Source organism: Narcine bancroftii, chromosome 4 (genome assembly GCF_036971445.1).
Source record: "Narcine bancroftii isolate sNarBan1 chromosome 4, sNarBan1.hap1, whole genome shotgun sequence".
Taxonomy (NCBI): domain Eukaryota; kingdom Metazoa; phylum Chordata; class Chondrichthyes; order Torpediniformes; family Narcinidae; genus Narcine; species Narcine bancroftii.
In genome coordinates, this window is record NC_091472.1 from 251,722,755 (window position 1) to 251,745,228 (window position 22,474).

The window sequence follows — 22,474 nt, forward strand, 5'->3', positions numbered from 1 at the left end:
GTGAAGAAAGCGTGTTAGTTCCTCTGCTTCCTCAGGAGTTTGTGTAGGTTTGGTATAACATCAAAAACTCTGGCAAATTTCTACAGAGGTGTAGTGGAAAGTGGACTGTCCAGCTGCAACATGGTATGGTATGGGGACACCAATACCCTTGAGCATAAAGCCCTCCAATAGGTAGTGGACACAGCCCAGGACAACACAGGCAAAACCCTCTCCACTATTGAGTAAATCAACAGGGAATGCTGCTTTCAGAGAGCAGCAGCAATCATCAAAGATCCACACCACCCAGCACATACTCTATTCTCACTGCTGTCATCAGGAAAGAGGTATAGGTGCCAGAAGACTCACACCACCAGGTTCAGGAACAGCGGCTACCCACCACCATCAGAATCCTCATTTAAAAACTCAATCAGAGACTCATTTAAGAACTCTTATTTGTGCACTTTATTGTTTTTATTTTTTTTCTCTCTCTATTGCACAGTTTATTCGTGGTAGTTATGCCATGCTTGTAAGTAAAAAGAATCTCAGGGTTGTATGTGATGTCGTGTATGTTCTTTGACAATAAATCTGAAATCTGAATCTGAGAACAGTGGTATGAATGGACCATTGCGATGCAATACTTGAAAGGTTAATTAATCTTCATTGTGCTTTCCTGAGCTCCTCAGTACTCCTAGCAAATTCTATTGGAAAGAATTTTATTTGGTCTATTGGTGATGTAAACTGTCCCAGGCACATGAAGAAGATAAAACAGAAGGGTTATCGTTACATGGAAGATCAATCAGATCAGCATTCAAACAGGATATAATGAAGTTTCCGAGGAAGAAGCTTGACTCTGCTCCCTGTTCTATCCACTTTACACCGATGACCGTGCAGCTCGGTAGGACAACACCATTAATAAACTTGCTGATAATACCACAGAAGGATGATGAATCAGCATATTGGAGGGAGATTAAAAACGGTTGAATAGTGTAAGAACAACCTCTCACCTTGTGTCATCAGAACAAAAGAGCTGACTAGATTTTAGGAAGGTTAAACCAGACGTTTACAATCTCGTGATCAATGGGGGAATCAGAGATGGAGAGGGTGAGCAAATTTAAATCCCTGGGAGTCAGTATCTCAGGACCTTTCCTGGATCCAACATACTACAGTAAAAGTCCTAAAATCCAGATTGCTCGGGGATTTTTGGATTTTCCAGATTTTTCGGCATACATTTGTGGTGCTTACATAATGCAAGCAAGCACGCAATGCATGCTCGTGCACAAAAGCCAAGAATTTTTGAGATGTCCAGATTCTAATATTCCATATTTCTGGCATCTTGATTTTTGGACTTTTATTGTAATGACATTTGTGAAGAAAGCATGCCAGCACCTCGACTTCCTCAGAAGTTTAAGAAGGTTCGTTATGACATCAGAAAACTTGGCAAACTTTTACACATGTTGTGGAAAGTATGCAGACTGGCTGCATCACAATGTGTTTTGAGGGCACCAATACCTTTGAGTGAAGGCCTTACAAATGGTAGAGCACAGTCCAGTACTTCACAGGCAAACCCTTTCTCGCCATGGAAAAAATCTAAATGCAACTGCCATCAGAGAGCAGCAATCATTAAGGATCCACACCAGCCAGAACATACTCTTTTCTCACTGCTGCCATTAGAAAAGTGGTATAGGTGTCACAAATCTCACACCATCAGATTCAGGAACAGATGCTATCCTTCCATCATCAGAATCCTAAACAACACATTCAATCAGAGACTCATTTAAGGACTCTGAATTTGCACACTATTTATTACTAAATACTTTTTTTGCACAGTTTGTTTACATTACCATCACTTTCTTTGTTTACATTTCTCTTATTTGTATACATATCTTCCTTCTTGAGTACAGTTTATAGTTACAGATAATTAGAAATTCTGCCTGGCTCACAGAAAAAAAAATCCTCAGGGTTATATGTGATGTATTGAATGTACTCTTGACAATAAATTTTGAACTTTGAATTAACTTTTTGACTTTGATCAATATTGGTTTTCAATAATTAATAACAATAAATTTATATCTCATTACAGGATCAACATTTCTAGACATTGACTGGATCCAAATTGTCTTCAATTTATTACAACCATGCATTTCTAAACTATGTGTTGGCTGCAAAGTGGTTTGAGGTGTCTCTAGATTGTGCAGCACGCAAAAACAAAGAGCTCTTTTACATATACTTCTGGAGTAATTGAGAATAAGTCATGTGCCTTGAAAAATGCAGAAGAAATTGGGTGAACAGAATTCTAAGAAATTTCAGAGATTCCTGATGAACACTTTTGAAGAGTCTTTGAGATGTTTTTTTTCAAAAATAAATAAATAGGTCTTCAATATCCTCGCAGAGTAAATTTATCAAATCACTATAAAGTAAATTGGTCATTGCTCACTTTAATGACAGGAGACTATTAATGTGGCTATTAAATGAAGAAGAAATCATCAAAAAATCATTGATGGGCCAAGTAACAACAGAAGGAAAGAAGAGAGAACAGAGGAGAACAACATTGTGAAAGGCCAGAGAATAAAGTCGTGAATGTTAACCACCAGATAGAATAACGTGAAGACAACAAGTTTAGTCTATGATGATGAAAAGACGCCACAAGTATTGGCGATTTGAATAATCATAATTCAGAATATTAAACAGATATTTAAATTTCCTTTCTAATTTCAAGTTCTGCAAACAAAGCACATCCATAATGCTGCTCGTCATAATTTACTTTCACTCTTATTGTATTAAAAATCAGGAGTAAATAAACTAAGGTGTGAAATCAAGCCCAACAGAAATGGATACAAGAATCAAGGATTTGCTAACTAATGGCTTAGAAATTATGCTGTGCAATGAAACAGCTACACATTATGCAACATAATTTATTTAAATATACATTTGAAAAGAAATATTGCAGACTGGCTACACACTTCTTTTTGGTCCTCTAAGCATCTGACAGGTTAATGGCAGAAACACCAAGAAATGATGACATGTAACTTATGCACAAACATCTCTCACGTGTATCCACATAATATTCATGACTCACATTAAATCATGCAGAAAGTAGATCTCTTCAGCTGCAAGACCGGCTTCACTATTTGTTAACCATGGCCCAAACCATCTTGTCCAAAGTCTGATCGGTCTCAGATGGAGTTTCTTTAAATAAGTCCTAAAATCTCTCTTGTGTGTCTAACCACTCCACTATCTTACCAATTGAACCACCACAACTCTCTCATGAACCTGAGACTGAGCACTTCAAACAAAACTTCAATCCCAATCCAAACTCCGATGTCACACAACAATGACTCCATTCTCCAAAATCCACGATTTAGAGAATGGATCTTTTGATCTTCTCTCAACAATTGCAAGATGTTCCCTCATGATGCCCAGATCTTTGCCCATCCAGTAATCCAAAACTAAACATTTATCTTACATGTCCAGCAAAGAAAATTACTTTGGTCTAGATTAATCCTAAAAGAGGGATGAAAATCCTGATAAATATTGACATTAGTGCTGAATAACTTTAGTGTAGTCGTTTTCAAAATAAAAATCATTTTGCAAAGTATCTGTTTAATGTGATCTTCTTAGTCCAAATAATCCTCAAGCTTCTATTCCATTCTGGCCTTGAAGTTTAGCTGTGAACTTTGTAAAACTTCAATATACCAGTTTGAATTTATTTTTTAATAACATTATCGGATGCCTGGTTAATACTATCAATTTGTCTCAGGGATCATTATTCCTCTAGGAAAAGGAATTTGAAAATTCGAGAAAGGGTCTAGATGAAACAAACTGATTTAGAACCACAGAACACTACAGCACAGAAAACAGGCCATTTGGCCCTTCTAGTCTGTGCCGAAAACATCATTCTGTCCTGCACCCATTCCGTAACCCTACAGACCTCTCCCATCCATATATCTATGCAGTTTATTTTTAAAACCTAAGAGTGAGCCCATATTTACCACCAAATGGCAATTCATTCCACACTCCCACAACTCTCTGAGTGAAAATGCTCCCCCTAATGTTCCCCTTTCACCCTAAAGCCATGTCCTTTTGTATTTATCTCCCCTAATCTAAGTGGAAAGAGCCTGCTTGCATTTACTCTGTCTATACCCTCATAATTTTGAAAATCTCTATCAAATCTCTCCTCATTCTTTCATGTTCCAAGGAATAGAATCCTAACCTGTTTAATCTTTCCCTGTAACTCAATTCATGAAGACCCAGCAACATCCTAGTAAATCTTCTCTGTATTACTCTTTCAATCTTACTGATATCCTTCCTGTAGTTAGGTGTCCAGAACTGCACCCAATACTCCAAATTTGACCTCACCAATGTCTTGCCAAACCTTACCATAACATTCCAACTCTTATGCTCAATACTTTGATTTATGAAAGCCAAGATGCCAAAAGCTTTCTTCACAACCCTTTCTACTTGTGACACCACTTTCAAGGAATTATGGCTCTGTATTCCCAAATCCTTTGTTCCTCCACCCTCGTCAGTGCCCTATCATTTACTGTGTACATTTTCTATCATGGTTTGTCTTTCCAAAATGCAACAACTCACACTTTTCTGCATTAAATTCCATCTGCCACTTTCTGGTCCATTTTTCCAGTTGTTCCAGATCCTTCTGCAAGCCTTCCTCGATGTCAAGAACACTTCCAATCTTAGTGTCATCTGCAAACTTGCTGATCCAATTTTCCACATTATCATCCAAATCATGAATGTAGACAAAAAAAAATAATGGTCCTAGCACCGATCCCTGAGACACACCACTAATTACAGGCCTCCAGTCTGAGAAGCAATTTTCCACTCCCACTCTCTGCCTTCTCCTATTCAACCAGTTTGAAATCCAGTTTACAATCTCTGCATGGATATCTCGTGTCTGAACCTTCTGAACTAGCCTCCCATGTTGGACCTTGTCAAAAGCCTTACTAAAGTCCATGTAGACAAGATCCACAGCCTTTCTTTCATCTAATTTCTTGGTAACCTTCTCGAAAAAAATCTATAAGATTTCTTAAACATCACCTACCATGCACAAAGCCATGCTAACTATCCTTAATTAGCCCTTGTCTGTCAAAATACTTGTAGATCCAATCTCTCAGAACATGCTCCAATAATTTACCTACTACTGACATCAACAGCCTGTACTTTTCTGGTTTACTTTTGGAGCCTTTTATAAATCATGCAACAACATGAGCTACCGCCAATCCTCCAGCACTTCATCCCTGGATAAGGATGTTATAAATATTTCTGCCAGGGCTCCTGCAATTTCTACACTCATCTCCCTCAAGCTCCGAGGGAATATCATGTCTGGCCTGGGGGATTTATCTATCTTTATTCATTGTAAGGCAGCAAGCACCTCCTCCCCTTTAATCTCTATATGTTCCATGACACTGCTGGTTTTCCTTCCTTCCTTCCTTATATACTATGCCAGATTCTTGAGTAAATACCGATGTAAAAAAAAAACTGTTTAAGAGCTGCCCCATATACAACTACTCAGATCTTCTAAGGGACCAATTTTGTCCCTTACTATCCTTTTACTCTTGTAGAACCCTTTCGTTTTTACCTTCACATTATCTGCCAAAGCAACCTCATGACTTCTTTTTGCCTTCCTGATTTCTTTCTACATTTTCTACATCTTACATTTTCTATTCTCTTCAATTGCCTCATTTGCTCCTTGTTGCGTGCAATAAGGGAACAGCTGTCAGCATGGGAGACTTTAATTTGCATATAGATTGGACTAGCCAAATTAGTAAAAATACTGAGGAGGAGGAATTCCTTGAATGTTTACGGGACGGTTATCTAGACCGATATGTCGAGGAACCAACTTGGGAGCAGGTCATTTTAGATTGGGTATTATATAATGATAAGGGGCTAATCAACAATCTTGTTGTACGAGGCCCTTTGGGTAGGAGCGATCACAATATGATCGAATTCTCATTCGACATGGAGAGTGATGAAATTAAAACCGAGACTAAGGTCCTGAATTTAAATAAAGGGAATTATGATGGTATGAGACGGGAGTTGAGTAAGATTGATTGGGTAGTGTTTATGGGGGAGTTGACTGTGGATAGACAATGGAAAGCATTCACAGATCTAATGGAGAAATTGCAAAAATCGTTTATACCGGTTTGGCATAAAAATAAACCAAAAAAGGTGACTCAACCGTGGATAACAAGGGAAATTAGAGACAGCATTAGGTCCAAAGCGAGAGCATATCAATTGGCCAAAAAAAGTACCACAACTGAAGACTGGGAGCAGTTCAAGATGCACCAAATGAGGACGAAGGGATTAATCAAGAAAGCAAAAATAAATTACGAAAGTAAGCTTGCGGCAAATATAAAAACCGACTGCAAAAGCTTTTATAAATATGTCAAGAGGAAAAGATTGGTGAAATCCAGAGTAGGTCCTTTGCAGTTGGAATCAGGGGAATATATAATGGGGAATAAGGAAATGGCAGACCAATTAAATTCTTACTTTAGTTCAATTTTTACAAGAGAGGATACAAATAACCTGCCAAGGATGTTGGGAAACATAGAGACTAATGCAAGGGAGGAACTGAAAGAAATCAGTATCTCTAAGGACTTGGTCTTGGGGAAATTGATGGGATTGAAGGCAGATAAATCCCAAGGGCCAGATAATCTACATCCTAGAGTACTTAAGGAAGTGGCCATTCAGATAGCAGATGCTTTAAGAATTATTTTCCAGAACTCAATAGACTCAGGATCAGTACCCATGGATTGGAGGGTAGCTAATGTTACCCCATTATTTAAAAAGGGGGGTAGAGAAAAAGTGGGGAATTATAGGCCGGTGAGCCTTACATCAGTAGTGGGCAAAATGATGGAATCCATTATTAAGGATGTAATAGCGGAGCATATGACTAGCAGAGAAGGGATCGGACAGAGTCAACATGGATTTACAAAAGGTAAATCGTGCATGACAAATCTATTGGAATTCTTTGAGATGGTGACAGGTAAAATAGATGGGGGAGAGCCAGTGGATGTGGAGTACCTGGACTTCCAAAAGGCCTTCGATAAGGTCCTGCATAAACGACTGGCTTCCAAAATCAAGGCTCATGGGATTGGTGGCAAACTATTGATGTGGATTGAGAACTGGCTGGCAGGTAGAAGTCAGAGAGTTGGGATAAATGGCTTGTTTTCTGAGTGGCAGGCGATGACCAATGGGGTGCCACATGGATCTGTACTGGGACCCCAGCTGTTCACAATTTACATTAATGATCTGGATGAGGGGATTGGATGTAATATCTCCAAATTTGCAGATGACACTAAGCTAGGAGGGGTTGTGTGCATGGAAGAGGGGGTCAGGAAGCTCCAGTGTGATTTGGATAAATTGAGAGACTGGGCAGATACATGGCAAATGCACTACAATGTGGATAAATGTGAGGTTATCCACTTTGGTAATACAAACCAGAGGGCAGATTACTATTTGAATGGCAATAGATTAAGAGATGGGGAAGTGCAGAGAGACCTAGGGGTACATGTACACCAGTCTCTGAAAGCGAGCATGCAGGTACAGCAGGCGGATAAAAAGGCAAATGGTATGTTGGCCTTCATATCAACAGGGTTTGAGTATAGGAACAAGGATACCTTACTGCAGCTGTACAGGGACTCGGTGAGACCACACCTGGAGTATTGTGTGCAGTTTTGGTCACCTTATCTAAGGAAGGATGTTCTTGCAATGGAGGGAGTGCAGAGGCGATTCACCAGGCTGATACCGCACGGATGGCAGTCTCTTCAATCTGAGGCGCCTGCAAGCTCACACAAAGACACAAGAGCAACTTGTCCATGAACTACTCTTTGCAGACGATGCCGCTTTAGTTGCCCATTCAGAGGCAGCTCTTCAGCGCTTGACGTCCTGTTTTGTGGAAACTGCCAAAATGTTTGGCCTGGAAGTCAGCCTGAAGAAAACTGAGGTCCTCCATCAGCCAGATCCCCACCATGACTACCAGCCCCCCCACATCTCCATCGGGCACAAAAAACTCAAAACGGTCAACCAGTTTACCTATCTCGGCTACACCATTTCATCGGATGCAAGGATCGACAACGAGATAGACAACAGACTCGCCAAGGCAAATAGCGTCTTTGGAAGACTACACAAAAGAGTCTGGAAAAACAACCAACTGAAAAACCTCACAAAGATTAGCGTATACAGAGATGTTGTCATACCCACACTCCTGTTCGGCTCCGAATCATGGGTCCTCTACTGGCATCACCTACAGTCCTAGAACGCTTCCACCACCATTGTCTCCGCTCCATCCTCAACATTCATTGGAGCGACTTCATCTCCAATATCGAAGTACTCGAGATGGCAGAGGCCGACAGCATCGAATCCACGCTGCTGAAGATCCAACTGCGCTGGGTAGGTCACGTCTCCAGAATGGAGGACCATCGCCTTCCCAAGATCGTGTTATATGGCGAGCTCTCCACTGGCCACCGTGACAGAGGTGCACCAAAAAAGAGGTACAAGGACTGCCTAAAGAAATCTCTTGGTTCCTGCCACATTGACCACCGCCAGTAGGCTTATATCGCCTCAAACCATGCATCTTGGCGCCTCACAGTTCGGCGGGCAGCAACCTCCTTTGAAGAAGACCGCAGAGCCCACCTCACTGACAAAAGACAAAGGAGGAAAAACCCAACACCCAACCCCAACCAACCAATTTTCCCCTGCAACCGCTGCAACCGTATCTGCCTGTCCTGCATCGGACTTGTCAGCCACAAATGAGCCTGCAGCTGACGTGGACATTACCCCTCCATAAATCTTCGTCCACGAAGCCAATCCAAAGAGAGAGCTGGAATGGTAGGAATGACTTATGAGGAAAGATTGCGCAAATTGGGATTGTACTCGCTGGAGTTTATAAGATTGAGAGGGGATCTCATAGAGACATATAAAATTCTGGCAGGACTGGACAGAATGGATGCAGATGGGATGTTTCCAATGATGGGAAAATCCAGAACCCGGGGCCATGGTTTGAGGATAATAGGCAAACCATTTAGGACCGAGATGAGGAGGAATTTCTTTACCCAGATGGAGGTGAATCTGTGGAATTCATTGCCACAGAGGGCAGTAGAGGCAGATTCATTAAATATATTTAAGAGGGAATTAGATCTATTTCTTCAGTATAAGGGTATTAAAGGTTACGGAGCGAAGGCTGGGACGGGGTACTGAACTTTAAGATCAGCCATGATCTCGTTGAATGGCGGAGCAGGCTCAAAGGGTTGAATGACCTACTCCTGCTCCTATCTTCTATGTTTCTATGTTTATACCTGCTATAAACCTTCTTAACCAGATTGCCAATATCCCTTGCAAACTAAGGTTCCTTATGCCTGTTAACTTTACCTTTAATCCTAATAGGAAAATGAAAACTCTGCGCTTTCAAAATTTCGCCTTTGAAGGCCTTTCATTTATTGAACACATCCTTGCCAGAAAGCAACTTATTCCAATCCATTCCTCCTTGATCCTTTCCCATTTTCACAAAATTGGCTTTTTTTCCAATTTAGAATCTCAACTCGAGGACCAGACCTATCCTTATCCATAATTAACTTCAAACTAATCACATTGTGGTCATTGGATTCAAGATGTTCACCCAACCTGACCTGTCTGGTTCCCTAGTAGGAGATCAAGTATTGTGTCCTTTATCATTGGCTCCTCAATATATTGATATAGAAAACTTTCTTGAGCATATTTGACAAACTCCAAGCCATCCAGACCTTTCACAGAATGGGAGTCCCAGTCAATATGTGGAAACTTAAAACTCCTACTATCACAACTTTTTTGTTTCTTACCTTGGTCTCCTATCTCTTTACAGATTTGCTTCTCCAATTCACTTGGTCTATTGGACAATCTGCAATACACCCCTGTCAGTGTGGTCACACCTTTCCCATTTCTCAACTTCAATCACATGCCCTCTGTAGACCAGCCCTCTAGGCTCTCCTGTCTAAGCACAGCTGTGATATCTTCCCTATCTAGCAGTGCCACTCCTCCATCTTTTATCCCTTCCCTCTATCACGTCTAAAACAATGGAACCGCAGAACATTGAGATGCCAGTCTTACTTCTCCTGCAATCAAGTCTCACTAATAGTAAGTGTCATAATCCCACGTGCCAATCCAAGCCATAAGATCATCTCCCCTTCCGACAATACATTGCATTGAAATAAATACGACTGAGAACATTTCTATCACTTACAAACCTTTGACTTCTGTCTTTCCATGCAGTCCTTGCATGACCTTTATGCTTTTCCACCTCACTATCTACTCTAACACTCTGGTTTCCTTCCCCCTACAAATCTAACTTAAACACACCGGAGCAGCATTAGCAAACATGCCCACATGGATTTTTGTCCCCCTCCAGATCAGATGCAAACTGTCCCATCAGAACAGGTCCCACCTTCCCTGGAAGAGAGTCCAATGATATAAAAACCTGAAGCCCTCCCACCTACACCATGCCTTGTAACATTTCTTGTAACACTTTGATGGTCAATGGAGAAAGAAGACATTGGATGAGAAATGCATTCTTCGTCACACCAAGTACTTATGTAAACATTATCTGCACATAATGGTTCACTGATTTCAATGCTGTGAAATGTGCAGGATTTACCAATTGACACTCAGTAAACTCACAAATTTACCAAAGACTAATTTCTTCTCCTCTAATGCCACCAACTTATACAAAGTTTAAATCTTCAAACTAACTCTGATATTCCAGTTCAACAAGTTATTTTCTTCAGGGTTCCTGGAAAAAGTACATTAACCCTTTGGACTCCGTGTCCCTGCTTTCAGGGACTACCGACAAGTGAATATACTCCATGTTCCCATTTTCCAGGGCTGGTTTTATATCTAGCCACCATCTGGCTCGTTCTGGTATTAGTACTGCAATATACCCATGGAGACAGTCTGGAGTATATATTATGGAAGGTTAAAAATAGCCAGAGTCCAAAGGGTTAAACAATTGTGTACTTTCCATCAACTTTATATGAAAAATTCAATAGTGATTATTTATGTATAGTTTTTTAAAAATGAATAACCAGTAATATGATAAAATAACCTTTAACGTACCTCATAGTAAGTAAAATGTGGCATGCCTAATAATTTATAGGATTTGTAATAAACAATAAAATGTGATCAAACCACAATCAAGGTAAATATAAACAGCAAATCTTTAAACTGACTTAATACATTAATAAGAAAGTTACATTTGCCAAAAATTTAAGTAAATTTTCTTCTTAAAAATATTTAAACTAATTATTACAGTTCACCACATACCTTTACATTGTAGGGTATAAAGTGTTTTGTTAGAGCTTCAGGTGAATGAATCCAGGTCTTATCTGAAACAAAAGTAAATAAAATAACAATGTAGACAATAAGGTACCAATAAGCCACATAGCTTTTTAGTTAGTTCAAAACAAATTCTAGCTGGCCTAGATAGTTATGTTGAGTTTAAAAGAGAGAAACATTAAAGATTAGGCAGGACTATAAAGTGTTTATCTCATGCCGGTTTATAAATTACTACATAAAGCATGAGTGCTGAATGAGTGCAAATTGATTTTATTAACAAAAATATTACATCGCTTAAACCACTCTTCTACCATTAAGATTCTGGGTGGTTAAACCTTGGGGTTGAAGAAACAGTACTTATTCTAATTGTTTATTGGAAGAAATATAGACAAAGAACATGAAAAAAAACACACCAAAAAAAATGTCTGTGAATGCAATTGGTCACAATGAGGGAGGGTGTCTAATTCCACTTGAATTTGTGTTGGAATTAATATTTATACAAAATACTTATTGGATAAAATCTAAGTAAACATTTACAAACACAGAATTAGGAAGCTAGCAATTCAATGTTACTTCATATCCAAACAAATTAATGGTCTGGTAAAGGCTTTTACAAAATCTCATCGTTAATTCTATTACATTTCTTGAAGCCACTAGTATCAAATAACTTGGGCATTTTGATTTACATTATATTTGCAGTGGAATCAGGTGCAAGGTGACGTATTTTGGTAGAAGACATTCTTAGAGGTGATAGCATTAAATGCTATGATTTAAAACAACATCTGACAATGTGAAAGAAGCATAATATTCATATCGATTTATGCAGAACCATAACTTGTTAATTTTTAACAAGTGCTATATAAAGTTATAAATTGGAAACAGAATTATTTACAGAAACTGAATATTATTGACAAGGAAAATAGGATATAACCAGATTGGAAGACTAACCAGGTTAGGGCTCTTATTTCTAGAAGGAGGAAGGGTTGAGGTATTTCACATCAATGAATATTGACAGGATATAAATAAACCCTTCTAAATGGGAAATCTAAAACTGGAGGCAATGCAGATACTTAGAGTCTCTGATATAGCCACTGAAGAATTCAGAAGAAACTTGTCTACCCAGAGGTTGTTTAGAATATTGAAACACTACCTCATGGTGTAATGACGGCAAAAAGAACTGAGAATGCACTATCAGCCCTTGTAAATTTTATAAAGGAATTGAACATTATTTTGAGAGTTTAACAAAATCCATTTTCCTCATTGTAATAGTTTAAATTATTTTAATCAAGTTGAGAGTATTTTTTTCTTAATTTAAATTACTCTGTCATATTATTTTCTATGATATAATTAAGATCATAAATCACCTTCAACCTGAGCCTCTTAGAATTCCATTGCCCATTAGATTGTACTTTAGGTGTAAAATTGATCAGATGTACTTCAGATGTGTCTTTTTTTAAAATGAATATAGCAGTTGATGGCCATTATTCTTGTTTTTCATAAATAGAGTACACATTCTTTTTGTGGGTCAAAAAACACAATGGCATACTTGAGAAACGGATGCAATTTCACTTTGCATATCAGTTCTATTCCCCAGTGTAGCAATTACAAGGAAGATTCACTCGAAATCCAAAATTAATTTAAACATACAAAGGGTAAAATAATTTGTAACACTGATGAAAAATCAACCAGCACTGGAGAAATATCACCAATGATGTTGAGAATCAAGCCATCATAATTAGGTATTCGTATTCCCCATTACAGAGCAGTTAAAGACCGGCAGAGGAAATCAAAATCTAAATTAACCAATAACCAATTCCAAAGGAAGAAAAACAGCAAAAGGCGTGCAGCAACCAACTGATGGAGAGGAGGAATGGCATTGGTGTACAGTATTTAGTTTCATTTTCATCATTTACGTCACGGAATTCAATATATCACTTTAATCTTTACCCAGTGCCAGATTTTTAATCTTTTTAAAGAAAGACTGTAAAGTTGAATGTTAACAGTTACAATACCTATGGTGAATTAAAAAACGTAACTGTATTGTGCAAGGATATAAAACTGCTTCCTGCATAAATTAGTGCATGTGGTGAATATAATGCCATAGGATCACACTTAGAGCATTATTTTTCAGTAAATACGCAAAATTGCTGGAGAAACAGATAGCATAGCAGTTAGTGCAACACTTACGGTGCCAACAACCAAGGTGAGAATCTGGCGCTGACTGTAAGGTGTTTGTGTGTCTGCATTGGTTTCCTCCATGTGCTCCGTTTAGCTCCTACCCTTCAAAAGGTATTGGGGATTTATAGATCAAATTGGGTTTAATTGGGTAGCACAGGCTTGTGGGCCAAAAGGGCATGTCTACATTTTTTTTAAAACGCAGAAGGTCCCGCAGCGTCCATAGGAGACAAATATATATAATTAACAATGTCGGACCTGACCCCTTCATCATTATGAGCAAAAATCCAATATTTTTCAGCAACATGATTTCACATTGCTTCGATGTTTAACAAATAATTTGTACATAACAAATAATTTCATATTTACTTTATTCACAACTGAGACAAGGTAGAAATAAACAAAAATAAGAAAAATATAGGGGTAAACAGAACATGAGAATCAAAAATGAATTGAGGAGATATATACCAATGAATATCAAAGTGTAGTAAAATACCAATAATTTGGCACCTTAAGCTCTTTGGTGAGTCCAGACAGCCGGATTTTCTAAACTATTGGATGCTATTTCTGCTATTGTCCCAGCATAAATTTAATTCACTTTATTTTAGGAATGTTGTTAATATAATAAATATCCCAGTAAACCTGGTGAGTTGAAGAGGCTCATGGGAAATGGTACTTGATGAACCAGATGCTGAGCCATCAAGATTTCCATATAAATAGTCAGTATCTTATAGGAGTTTTCCTGTAGATACCAGTTAAGTTGCCTTTTTTAGGAGATGGTCATTGCCTGACATGTTTAAATAGAGCACATGCTACTTTCCACAATTCAGCCAATATCTGAATGTTATCTAGTCGAGTTAAGATGTCCTGCTTTACTTGCTGAAAATATGTAAATTTAATTTAATGGAATACAATCATCCGCAAACATCCCCACTTCTCAATGTGCAATGAAAGGCAGGTCACTGAAGAAGCAGCTGAAAATGACTGTATCTTGAGAAATTCTTACAGTAATGTCCTGGGTTTGGGATAATTGACCACAAGTATTTTTTTTGTGCAAGACTTTGCTCCAACTGCTGAATGGTTTTTCCCTCTTTGCCCAATGACTTGTTTATTCAGAGCTCAGTAATGCAATATTTGATCAATGGCTGTCTTGATTTCAAGGACAGTCATTTGTGAATCGTTTCAGGGATTCTGCTGTTTGATCCACATCTGGACCAAGGGTCTGCTAAAGGAACAGTGAATAACTCTCCTCAACACCAGCCATGAAATGCAGGCCAGCTTATTTTACAATATCACAAAATAGACTCAGAAAAATTTGCTTCTGAAATTTCAGATAAGGTTCTACAATTTCTTTAGGAAGACAGTTATCAGTTAATATTTACTATAATTGCTTCACCATAAAGAAAAAGCTAATTTTATCACTCTCAATTTCAAAAATCTTTTGTGAAATGAAAAGAACTAGAGAAAACAAATAAAAGAATTTAGTGAGATAGTTTCATGGAACAAGTCAAAGGAGAACCAAAGGAAATGCATTTGAACCGCTTTAGTGCAATAAATATGCTGACTGGGTAAATAAAAAGTTCCTCTTAGCAAGCACTTTTCAGATATAATTTCTCTGAGGAATTTCACAGTTCAGATAGTTCCAGTTATTACCTGTTTCGATAATATTTTTGTTCCATTACTACTGACATTTTAAATACCTCTTCTTGCACTTCTCTGCATTTAGTTTGTAATTTAAACCAAGTGCAAACTTGTTCTACTTGTTACACCGAGTGGTGGGTGCATTGCCAGGAGTGTTGCTGGAGCTTGGACCAAAGGGGACATTGAGCAGACTCTCAAGTAGGCAATGGATATTAAAAAAATCAAGGATTATGAGTTTGAGGTTGGGAAAAATTAAATTATTGTGGACTAAGTTTACTTAGGTCAGCACAACATATCGTTGGCACAGAGGCCTGTACTGTGCTGTAATAGTCTATGTTGTATGGCACCATAAAAGTGCTTAAACTTTCCTGGCTGATTGAATTAATTGTAATAAAACAATTACAAGAATATTAACTGTTGAGTAATTGAACATTTCAATCAAATAGTAAAATACAGTTCAATGATAAAGATGATTTTCTAAACTTGCCAAAAATTTTGAAGTCAATTAATACTAGAGAGTTATCAGATATCAAGCTTGTAAGATTACTTCGTGAAGCAAATTTGTTTGAATACATAGTGAATAACCCGGCACAAAATGTTTTACATCTGCTGGTACAGACTGCATTATTCAAATGTATAGTGCCCACACATAATAAATAAATTATCCTGGTTTTCTTTTCACACCAAAGATGACATCAAAAGAGCATTAACAATGAGAGCATTTTAAATTTAAAAAATATTTTCCACACTTGTTAACAGTGATGATTCAAGTTTGCAATTTTAATCTTTATAAAATATGACCTCAGTTCAGTGCACTCATTGTCAAGGGATAGAAATGAGCAGCTCCAAATATTTTTGGGCCACAGCTTCCTGGAAGCTAAATGTAAATATTGGGTAAAATAAATGTTACCAATTCCTTGGGATTAAAAACCTCTGAAATATTTTAAAGATGATTACTAAATTTCTACTTAAAACATGCAAGCCCCAATACATATTCCACCGCCCCCCCCCCCACCCCCACCCCCTCTTTATCCAACTTCAGAGGAAGCCTGTCATTGCTATGAATGTTATGGCAATGAGAAACTAAAACTTTAAGCACATTTTGGGGGACAGCAGGAAACATAGGAGTTAGGTTACAAATACAAATCAAAAACCATGACAGCAATTGCCCAGAGAATTGATCCACGTGAAAATGGAGCGGAAGCAAGGTGAAATTGCATAAAGTAATTAACTACTCTAAAATGAGGTGGATGAATTCCCATTAATTCTGGTAACATGATTTTCATAACCGATTAGGGTAATTTTGCAAGTTAATAATAGAAGGGCCTCATCTTCTTGCACCAGAAACTATCAGATAGGTTTTGCAACTAGAAAATACCCTTATTCTTCAATTCCTGATGAAGGGCCCAGACCTGTAGCGTCGACCACCAATTGCTTTATATGGATGGTGAATAACCTGCAGAATCCCTTAAGCACTTCTCTGCATTGTTCTCATTCTTTTATTGTTTTTTTTTAGGCATTATACATGATCAGAAAAACATAAACAGATGTCTTCACATTATTTTCCAAAATGAATGTAACTAAGTTTTCCCTTCATTTAGTCAGAAGCCCCTTTTCGACGGGCACTCTGTCCCAGCAATTAACTGGGAATTTACCGGGACAGGGTCCAGTGGAGAAGGAACATTGTTCAAATGCCAGCATCAAATGACGTCATTTCACGCCAGGGATTAACCGCCTCTACCCCTACTCAAATCCCTGCCATTTGCTGATGCCGGCACGCTGATAAAACCAGTGGAAAAGGGACAGCAGAAAGTCACCCATTTCCAGTTGAAGGTAGAACACTCCGATCCCCGGTGATGAGCGTGTTCAGTGGAAAAGCAATTAGTGTTCCAGTTAAGGGTGGCCCAGTGGATACGGTTCAAAGGGCTTCCTATCCCGGGGCACTGCACAGCCAATTAACTGGGACGCCAGTGGAAAGGGGCTTAGGCTAGTCCCACTTGCCCGCAATTGGTCCACATCCTTTGATCCACACCTATGCATAAACGTGCAAATGTCTTTTAAATGTCAGAATTGTGTCATCTTCCACTATGTCCCCTGGCAGTTCGTGCCAGGTACAGACCGTCCTCTGTGGAAATAGTTGCCCTTTCAGATACCTCTTAAACCTCTTCTCTCCCAGCTTAAATTACAGCCCCAGTTCTACAATTATCTAGCCAAGAAAAAAAAGACAATGAGCATTCACTTTATCTGTGATTTTATAAACTTCTATATGATCATAACTCAGCTTCCTTCCCTCCAAGGAATAAAGGACCAGCCTGTCCAACTTCTCCCTATAACCAGCCCCAGTAATGTCCTGGTGAATCTTCTTGGCACTGCTTAAAATGTATTGATGTTCTTCGGGTTGCAGCGTGACCAAAATTGCAGACAGTACTCTGAGTGTTGTCTTGCCGACATCTTGTACAGCTGAATCCTGAAATCCCAAATTTTGTACTTAATTCCCTGCCCAATGAAGGCAAGCATATTGAATGTTTTCTTTATCACCTTGTCCACCTGAGTTGCTACTTTCAAGGAACTATGCATCTGTATCATTAGTTCCCTCTGTTCAAAACTCTTCAGAGCCTTGCCATTTCCCTAGTCTGATTTGACTTACCAAAGTGTCACAACTCACATTTAGAGTTGAATATTACTTGCCACTCTTTGACCCACTGTTAAGACCATAAGACTTAGAAATAGAATTGGGCCATTCAGCCCTTGTGTTTCCTCCACCATTCAAATCATGGCTGATGTATTTTTTTTTCCCCATTCAACCTATTCTCCTGCCTTCTCCCCATAACTGATGCCCTTAATAATCAAGAACCAATCAACCTCTGCTTTAAGTAAACCCAATAACGTAGCCTCCGCAGGTGTCTGTGGCAATAAGTTCCAGATTCACCACTGTTTGGCTGAAAAAAAAATTCTCGCCTCTTTGAAACGGACATCTGATTTTTCTGAGGCAGCGCCCTCTGGTCCTGACCAGAAAAAACATCTCCATGTCCACTCTTTCTAGCCCATTCAAAATTAAGTTTGCTTCAATGAGATACCCTTCCTCCTTCTAACCTCCAGTGAGTACATACATGCTCAGAGACATCATACACTCCTCATATGTTAATCCTCTCATCCCTGGGATCCTTCATGTAAACCTCCAGCATATTCCTTCCTCAGAAATGGGGACCGAAACTGATTGCAATGCTCCAAATGTGATCTGACCAAGCCTTGCAAAGTTTCAGCATTACATGGCATAGACCTCTCAAAACAAATGCTTACATTGCATTTGCCTTTCTTACCACAGACTCAAACTACAAGTTAACCCTTATGGAATCCTGAACTTGGACTCTTTGTCCTTTGGAGAACGGTCAACCTTTTAAAATTCTTAATTTTATTGCCAATTATCACCTTTTTTTAAAAAACTGTGACAGAGATCCTTTTCAGGAGTAAAGATAGATGTGAAATGCTCATTTAGTACTTCTATTTTTATGATCTCCAATTTAGTCCCTAAACATCCCTCAAACTCCATTTTACTGCTCTCCTTGATCGGCATTCAAATTAGCTTTACTTTCTGTAATTCATTAATTTACTCTTAAATCCTTTCTCCCTTCTCGCTTTCTTTTACAGCTTTTCCTGTTTTTTTTTGCCAAAAGCACAGTTCACTGTTTAAAAACAAGGAATTGTAGCGGGCCGAACGACCGCGCAGGTGAACAGCCAAATCGCCGCAACAAACGGCCATTCCAAGATGGTGTGGGCCTCCCTTAACTGCTGAGGTGCCCGCATTTAGCGCCACGTGAGAACCAAGGAGCCCTCCACTTCCGTATAGCGGGCCGCCGGCTGAGGAGTGATACTGCGATGCGATGACATCACTTCCAGAAGCCAGTGGATACGTCACCGGAAGTGGGCATTTCCAACGGGACAACGTGGCAAATTCAAACAATAAAGTCAGTCTTTGTTTCACCCTCATACTGTGTGGACGTCTCGTTATTCAGCTGTCCTGCTGAAGCAGTCACTACAGGATTGCCTTATTATTTAAGACAGAGATGGAAGTGATTTTTATTTTGACTCTATATGGGTCACAAATCTTTTGAACTCTTCTTCAAAGGGCAGTGGAAGCAGCCTTGGAATATTTTTAAAGCCCAAAATAGAAATAACCAGATAACTATAATGTTACCAGGTATGTGGAATAACAATCAGATGAGCCCTGAACCTGTTAAATTATGGATTATATTAGGAATTGGCTTGCTCCTATTTCTATTTTGAATGTCTATAGCAGAAAATAATCTAAGAAATAAGCAAACTATTCAGTCCCTTCAGCTTTTTTCTGCAATTCAGTAAGAATGTGGTTGTTTCTCTCAGCCAGTTACCTATCCTCTCCCTATATTCCTCCATTCCTCAGGAATTTGGTCAATCTTAATTCTGAATGACTGTGCCTCTGCAGCTCTAAACCTCCAAAGATTCTCCACTCTGTGAAAAAATGGCCTCATTTCAATCCATAATCAGCCAATCTCTGATTTTGAGACTGACCCTGAATTGTGCCAAGGTCCCTCTTTCTTGGTCTTGAATGTCACCATCCACTGGTGCATCTTAGGGGCTGAACAAGTACTTTCTATTGACTTCTCAGGTACATTGCTTGTACAGAATGAAGGCCGGACTATAAATGAATATTGTAATATCTTGACTCCATTCCATTCTCCCAGTTTTTCTGTTTCAATTTCTCTTGGTTGTCTGCTGTTTTAATTCTCCATTCTAACCAGTCTCTGCCTTCAAACCCCCCACACTCACGCAATCAAGCTGAATGAAAGTTCAAGTCACAACACCTCACCTTTCAACTTGGCGCAGTACAATTTTCAAGAGACAATAATCAACAGCTTCAAATAGAAATTCTAGCCTCTACGTCTCATATTGCCAACATTTAGTTGTTTTTTTTTTTCCTTTCTCTGCTAGAAACTTAATCATCTTCCATTTACATCCAGGCTTATTATTCACTATAGTAACAGAGGAACTACTGACATGGTCTTTGCCCTCAGACAGCTCCAAGAAAAGTGCAGAGAACAAAACAAAGGACTCTATATCACCTTTGTTGACCTCACCAAAGCCTTCGACACCGTAAGCAGGAAAGGGCTTTGGCAAATACTAGAGCGCCTCGGATGCCCCCCAAAGTTCCTCAACATGGTTATCCAACTGCACGAAAACCAACAAGGTCGGGTCAGATACAGCAATGAGCTCTCTGAACCCTTCTCCATAAACAATGGCATGAAGCAAGGCTGCGTTCTCGCACCAACCCTCTTTTCAATTTCTTCAGCATGATGCTGAACCAAGCCATGAAAGACCTCAACAATGAAGACGCTGTTACATCCGGTACCGCACGGATGGCAGTCTCTTCAATCTGAGGCGCCTGAAAGCTCACACCAAGACACAAGAGCAACTTGTCCGTGAACTACTCTTTGCAGACGATGCCGCTTTAGTTGCCCATTCAGAGCCAGCTCTTCAGCGCTTGACGTCCTGTTTTGCAGAAACTGCCAAAATGTTTGGCCTGGAAGTCAGCCTGAAGAAAACTGAGGTCCTCCATCAGCCAGCTCCCCACCATGACTATCAGCCCCCCCACATCTCCATCGGGCACACAAAACTCAAAACGGTCAACCAGTTTACCTATCTCGGCTGCAGCATTTCTTCAGATGCAAGGATCGACAACGAGATAGAGAACAGACTCGCCAAGACAAATAGCGCCTTTGGAAGACTACACAAAAGAGTCTGGAAAAACAACCAACTGAAAAACCGCACAAAGATAAGCGTATACAGAGCCATTGTCATACCCACACTCCTGTTCGGCTCTGAATCATGGGTCCTCTACCGGCATCACCTACGGCTCCTAGAACGCATCCACCAGCGTTGTCTCCGCTCCATCCTCAACATTCATTGGAGCGACTTCATCCCCAACATCGAAGTACTCGAGATGGCAGAGACATGCTGTTGAAGATCCAACTGCGCTGGGTAGGTCACGTCTCCAGAATGGAGGACCGTCGCCTCCCCAAGATCGTGTTATATGGCGAGCTCTCCACTGGCCATCGTGTCAGAGGTGCACCAAAGAAGAGGTACAAGGACTGCCTAAAGATATCTCTTGGTGCCTGCCACATTGACCACCGCCAGTGGGCTGATAACGCCTCAAACCGTGCATCTTGGAGCCTCACAGTTCGGCGGGCAGCAACCTCCTTTGAAGAAGACCGCAGAGCCCACCTCACTGACAAAAGACAAAGGAGGAAAAACCCAACACCCAACCCCAACCAACCAATTTTCCCTTGCAATCGCTGCAACCGTGTCTGCCTGTCCCGCATCGGACTTGTCAGCCACAAACGAGCCTGCAGCTGATGTGGACATTTACCCCTCCATAAATCTTCGTCCGCGAAGCCAAGCCAAAGAAGAAGAAGAATATTTACCACCTCTTTTTCCCAATCCAGTATCCTGTCATTTATCTCTCCTATCCTTCACCCAATCACAGTCTTCCCTGTTTGACCTTTGAATTGCTTTTACTCCATCAGTTAAATGAATAACTTTCATTGGTTAACTCTAAATAATGGGTACACATTAGATCTGTGGAAACATCCAGGTGAATGCAGTACAACTGACCCTTTTCCCTACTGTACACTAACATGCAAGAGGAAAAAAAAAACAGATATTCAGCAATGTTTCTAATGAGCTTCATTGAAAGGAATTTTAAGAGCAAAGAATCATTCCTATGCCCCTTATATCTCATACTCAAAGAATACATCGACCCTAAGACAGCTGAGAAATAGGAAAACATTTTACTTGCAAATTAACACAGAAATGGTTATAAATTGTAAATTGTCATTATTTATGAAAAATGAGTTTGTTTCAGCTTAGTGCAGGGTGTTGACTTATTTTGGTGCTCAGGATCCTCTACTCCAGACGCTCACATCTACCTATCTCTTTTTACATGAAAGAGATTCATGAAGGAACCTAGCACAAGTCCAGACACTTCATTGGTACATCTGCAGCAAAGAATCACCCTCGTTGTGGAGAGACAGGTCATCTGCTCCATTTTTTGTACTCCAGGGCTAACAACATGAGGATTTGGGATGGCAAGTCCAGACAGTGTTTGAGACTGGCAGTATGAGTGAGCAGAATACTTGGATTCCATGGCCTTCTTGTTAGAGGTGATGGAAAATACCATCTCTCCCTTTCTATGTTTGTACTGATGGCCATTGAGCTCATTACCTTAAAATCTCTGGGCTGGAGACAGCTATGTAAGCCAACATCAAAAAAATGCTGCAAAACCATTGCAATCTTCTGAAGGTATCAGAGTTACCCACAAAATGAT

The 22,474-nt window shown here is 39.6% G+C and overlaps 1 protein-coding gene across 12 annotated transcripts in view; it reads right to left on the bottom strand.

The window, feature by feature from the left end:
- gulp1b (GULP PTB domain containing engulfment adaptor 1b) overlaps nt 1-22,474 on the bottom strand; it is a 355,986-nt gene that overhangs the window by 144,994 nt on the left and 188,518 nt on the right. For 10 of the 12 annotated variants that reach the window (XM_069934742.1, XM_069934741.1, XM_069934737.1 and 7 more), the window contains one exon: nt 11,287-11,348. In XM_069934742.1, coding sequence (XP_069790843.1) covers nt 11,287-11,348 — 62 coding nt within the window. Of the gene's footprint in view, nt 1-11,079; nt 11,106-11,286; nt 11,351-22,474 lie in introns of those variants that run through there. The other 2 variants (XM_069934744.1, XM_069934743.1) reach the window with 1 other exon arrangement.